Genomic DNA, 6,000 nt, shown 5'->3' with positions numbered 1-6,000 from the left:
CCATTCCAATTTTTCTTTCGTTCATGTATCAATTCTTATATAGACATTATAAAGCATATTATTTTGTGTAGGGTTACTTTAATGATCAAAGTTGACGGTCTGTTATGTAGACAATCTTTCTGGTCTTGGGTTGTATAAATATTCAGTGTTTTCATGACCGTTTCCAATGGTATAAAACAAAGTTGTCATCATAAATGAACCATTACTTAGAAACCTGTGATTTTTTTTTTTGCTTCTGTCATATCTTATCCCTCAACTTCCACATCGACTGACTGGGGGAGAGGTAGCTAGGATGGTTAGCACCCTCTCTTAAATCCACCAATGTTCCCGTTTAATTAATTAATTACTTAAATAAGGGAGCAAACCTTATTGATAGCTGTGTCAATGAGATATTCCAATGCCCAGCACATTCCTACAAGGCAACTACTACAAGGCTAACGGATGTAATCACGTGGTTTTTGTCTCTCGCCCCCTATATAGCTTAATGATAGACAGTGGTTCTACCTTAGATGGAGAAACGTCTCGACATAGAAGAACATGAAGTTTAGTATACTTATTCTATGCAGCTTAATATGTCAAACCATAGCACGTGAGTCTTACCTTCTGTTGCATTCTTAACTTAAGTATAGCTTATAGCAAAACATTATCTGCCATTTTTATTTAAGCATTCAATAATGTTCTATAAATTTTCATAATAAGCACAGTGTAGTGTGGACATTTATATTCTGTGATGATTTTAGTGGTTGTTAAGGCATAGCTATTCTTTAACAGGCGCGAGACCATATAATCTTTTAAAATAAACTACTAAAAGAATTATTATGCTAAACCGAAAACAAATAAGGTTTCCCATGTTTATATATCTAACTTACAGATACGGAAGATTTGAATATTTATTTTAATTGGGCAGCGTAATGCAACAATATCAAATATATTTGGTGATTCATTCGGGTGTCAGATTTGTATTCGAATTGCTCGCAGTAAAGGCGAATATTTTACCAACTTTCCTAGAGGATTAACTCAATAACGCAAGTTTTAGCAATTCAAACCTCCTACAGGCTGGTAAATCTTGTAAGTTCTTATATGAACTTTTTGCCAACAAGTTAATGGTTTAACAACATAAGCAATGTAAAAAAAATGTCAATAACGGTTGCTAATGTAACAATTCCCCATCTAAAGAACAGAAACAACCAATAAGAAAAACACAGTAGCAGAGACGAGCAATTGAAACAAAATGGAGTAAGACAATTTCATACCATATCCAGTCTTGAAATGCTGTTGTATAAACAAATGATTGGTGTTCTCGATGACGAGAAAACCACTTGAAATAAAAATCCATCTCAGAATAGCTGGTATGAGTATTAACAACACTTCGACCTTCATAAGTCTTCTTCAGTATTATGAACTCCTGCCTTACTTATCGATTTTAAATATTCACCGAGATTAAATTAATTATTGGAACCGAAACATCATGAATAATAATAATAGTGTAGTATTGCGTTTAGAACGAATAGAAATTCCTAATATAAATAATTCAAAACTTCAATAATTTCATTAAACAATTTTCATACTATACAACTGTACAATGATAAATTGATTTTTTAAACTATTTGATAAACATAGAAAAATCGATTTTATAGTAGGTACAAAGCCAAAAAAATTATTTCTATAATGTTAACATCTAGAAACAACTCCATATTAAAATCGTTTTCCTTAGTACAACGCTAAGCAATAGGTCATCTGCATTTTGTCCACTGCAAGGTTTGTTTGAAGTTATGTGCTCTGCCTACTAGGGGTATCGAAATCCAGTTTCTAGCGCTGTAAGTCCATAGACATACTGTTGGGCACTAGGGGACCCATTGCAAGGAATCAAACCCCAGAAGTTAGTAAAGTTACAGCTGACACAACGGAAATATTGTATTAAAATAAATACGGAAATTATCGAGGCAAATGCTATAAATAAATTAAGACTTCCTAAGTGTAGTAGTTATGAATTTAATTTTATGAGAAATTGCCCTTTTAATCACTTTCAATAAAACACGTATTGATTTACGCATTAGTTTAATGTACAAAATAAATTCTAGTTTAATATATCTAAGAAAGCAGCGTATGAGGCTGTAGTACTGTCTACAATATTTTCAACAAGCAATAGACGAAAATGTTTATTAATATATTTTTTCACAGGCTAGCAACAATTTGTAATAAAAAGTAACTAAAAATGTTATTATAATTGAATTAAGCATTTCACACCAATAGTCGCACATTATACAGAAATTTATGTTTTATGAGAGATGTTTAGATTTTGATAGTTTGATAATTGTTGTTGTTTGCAATAAAACACAAAGCTACACAATGGGCAATCTGTGGTCTGCCCACCACAGATATCAAAACCCTGTTTCTAGTCTTGTAAGTCTGAAGGCATCAGCACCCGCTAGTTCAGCGGTAAGTCTACGGATTTACAACCCTAAAATCAGGGGTTCGATTCCACTCGGTGAACTCAGCAGATAGCCCCCGGTGGCTTTGCTAAATGAAAACACACGCACACGAAGACATTACGTTACTTAATTTGACGACAATCATGTACCTCCTGAATTCTTTTGACAAACACATATATGATATTTTCACGTAACTAATACTTATAATTTTATGTATAAGAGGTATATTAGTTTCAGCACGAATTAAATGGAAATAATATATCACAACATGTGTCAACTTTTTTTTTCAGTTTTGTATAAGATAAAATGGTAGATTTTGTTTACACTGATGTAAAAATATCCATTTCTAATTGCGCCGAAATGATACATATCACTTTCGGAAAAGAGAAAAAAAATTTTTTTTCAACAACATCTCCTTCCTCTCGCTTGATCATGCGTAACACGAACGCGATTCTATAAACTGTGATAAAAATACTGTGAAAATAAATGATCTCATTGACAGGTGCATCCTTCAGTTTGAGTGGTAACTTGATTAAATGAATATTGCAATTACATTTTTTTTTCTTCAAAGGATCAAGGAACTGAGACTTTAAGAGGCTCGTGCGCAGAGCTTGTTTTTTTTTTTTTTCTAATTTCACGCAAAGTTACACGAGAGCCATCCGCGCTCGCTGTCCCTAATTTTGCAGTGTAAGATTCATGAAAAGGCAGCTAATCATCACCACCCATCGCCAACTCTTAGGATGTACTCTTTTACCAACGAATAGTGGGATTGATCGTACCATTATAACGCCACCATGGCTGAAAGGGCGATAATGTTTGGTATGACGGGAATTAGAACCCGCGACCCTCGTATTACCTAATCACCAGGCCATGGTTGGACCGAGTAGAGCTTTCAAAGGAATATTACAAATATTAAATTCGAATAATCAAAAGGTATTGAGCAGTTGAAGCATTATTATAGCAATGTATAAACATATGTATTTTACTACGTGCGATTTTATTTCAAGTATCACATTATGTGTTGTGTGTGTAAAAATACTTTTGCTAAAACATATTAAAAAGTCTAGAGACTTTTAATGACTGTTTTTCCATCAGTTCTCACTTCGGGTTGAAATGAATTATTCAAAATTAAGCAATCGTAAAGACATTCTTGGTGTTAATGTGTGTTTTGAAAGAATATAGAGAAAGGAAATCAAATAAGACCCCCCAGGTAATAAGTTTAATATGAGACAAACCAATTTAGGTGTTAAAAGTTATAAAATATTTACACAATAACTTACATTTAGTCAAATAAAGCTATAATGTCATTTATTTGGATCAGTATAGGAAAAATAAAATTATACACTTATGCAAAAATGTATCTAAAATAATAAAAGGGTGTGTCTGTGTGTGCATGCGTGCGCAGCTTCCATAATTCCAACAGAAAAGAACCTAGAAACCTGAAATTTTGCACACATACTAAGTGAGAACTGAGGGTGTGCACTTGGGTGTTATTACTTAACCATATGCGTGCACATTTATTTGTGAGGTAAGCAAGAGAAAAAAAATCTGACAATCATACCCCTAAGATCAAAGAGCCTAGAAACCTGAAATTTTGTACACGTACTAAGTAGACCCTGAGAGTGTGCACCTGGGCATTACGTCTTATGTTATTTATGTGTGTGTGCGCATACGTATCTTTTTAATGAGGTAAGTTAGCGAAAACCCACATATAGCAAAAGGAGATTCCTTATATTACAAATAGAAATCACAGACCGCCATACAGACACGTGTGAGCGTGTGCATGTGCGTGTCTGTGAATATGTGATTGCCATAGCTCCAATAAGAAAGAACCAGAAACCTGATATTTTGTACCCGTACTAAATGGACCCTGAGGGTGTTAACCTGTGTATTATTTATCTTATTCACGTGCGCATGCGTGCCTGCGCGTCTTTTCAATGAGACAAGGTAGCGAAAAGCCATGTAGAAAAGAAGTGGGTCCTTATATAACAACTTTTAATATATAGAAAAGCCAGTAAGGTTTGGTAACAATACGTTCCAACAATGTCTTTCATGTCATATTGCTTATTAACAAAAGTATATAACTCATACGTTTATGCTAAAATGGGTCTAGAATACAACACTATCAATCTAATAATCCGGGACTTTTGCTAGTAATATATAATTTAATCTTTTCATCATACATCTATTGACCCAATACAAGTAGGATATAAATTTAACTTCCAGTCTTTAACTTCACTTTTTAGAAAGCTATGCTTGGAAAAGAAAACTTGCATACACTGTATCCTGCTCCACTTGCTAACATGTCATATTTGCAAGACGTAAACTAACGTATTCAATTATGAGATCCACTTTTTAGCATGTCATTCTTAAATACATATACTGATATACAGTCTTGAGATCTTCTAACCGGCATGCCAAACTTACGAGACATAAACTGACATGCTCAATATTCAGCCTCACTTGCCAGCACGACACTTGAACGGTGCAAACTGGCATGATAAATATTGAACTCCGCTTGAAAGCATATAATACTTTCTAGACGTAATATAACATATTCGGTCTTGATATCCACTTACTATATGCCACTCTTAAAGACATATACCGATATAATCAGAATTGTGGTCTTCTAGCCAGCATTAGATACTTGTAAGACATAACTCAGTTTGAAGCTTCACTTACCAGCATTTCATTTTTGTCAGACAAACTGACATAGCCAGTCCTGAGTTCCATTTTAAAGGCATCATTATTTCAAGATGATATTTTCAGTAACCAGTCTTGAATTCTTGGTGTTAGGCTGTCACAAAGGTGAGAGGTGCATTTACAATCCTAAATCTTTAACTTAACTCCTGCGTAATACGCTGGTAAGATATTCCTTTACTTTCTGGTTTTCATTACTGGCCAATATTGCGTACCACTTGTCAGATGACAATTTACTTAACCACTAGTGAGCTCCTGGTCACGATCTTGTACCACTGGTAAGATGGACATTTACGCAGTCATCGTTGAACACTGATAAACACTATATCATACTAATAACATATAATGAAAACTAAGGTGCAGTTGTCAAATTACAGCTATTAATAGTTAATTTATTAACATAATGTAATCAGAATGTGCACTATAAGTAATGGTAAATAGTGTATAAATTCATATTGTTTTGTAAATATTTTCAAGCTTGCATTATAAATGTGAGATGGAGCAATGAATTTTTATTATACATTGTTATTATGGGCGAATTGGTCATAAAATAAGCGATTTAATTTTTAAAAATTCTTTTCTACCTTTTTTTACTCACTTCTTCTAGTAACTCTGTCTGCCCCAAGGAATTTAGCGGTCACTGAATCCAGTACATTGTCACATTCTCTCGAGCTCCGCTGGGACCCACCTCTAAGTCATGACAATGATATAGTTGGTACGTATGTGGTCAACTTAATTTGATAATTTATTAATTATAACAGGTCACGTGTATCACACTTGTTGCAAAAACTTGTAATTCTGGTTGCATGATGAACTTCTGCACTGAAAGCAGTTGTTAATAAAACGTTCATTCCTTATTAAGTCATGT

The 6,000-nt window shown here is 33.8% G+C and overlaps 1 protein-coding gene across 10 annotated transcripts in view; it reads left to right on the top strand.

The window, feature by feature from the left end:
• The first annotated feature begins 431 nt into the window (after positions 1 to 431).
• The window catches only part of LOC143246253 (uncharacterized), a 94,845-nt gene continuing 89,276 nt past the window's right edge, over positions 432 to 6,000 (top strand). For all 10 annotated transcript variants that reach the window (XM_076492666.1, XM_076492669.1, XM_076492667.1 and 7 more), the window contains exons 1-2: positions 432 to 589; positions 5,740 to 5,847. In XM_076492666.1, coding sequence (XP_076348781.1) covers positions 538 to 589; positions 5,740 to 5,847 — 160 coding nt within the window. In that variant the 5' untranslated portion in view covers positions 432 to 537. The remainder of the gene's footprint in view (positions 590 to 5,739; positions 5,848 to 6,000) is intronic.

Source organism: Tachypleus tridentatus, chromosome 3 (assembly GCF_004210375.1).
Source record: "Tachypleus tridentatus isolate NWPU-2018 chromosome 3, ASM421037v1, whole genome shotgun sequence".
Taxonomy (NCBI): Eukaryota; Metazoa; Arthropoda; class Merostomata; order Xiphosura; family Limulidae; genus Tachypleus; species Tachypleus tridentatus.
This window is presented reverse-complemented; position numbering and strand designations above follow the sequence as displayed.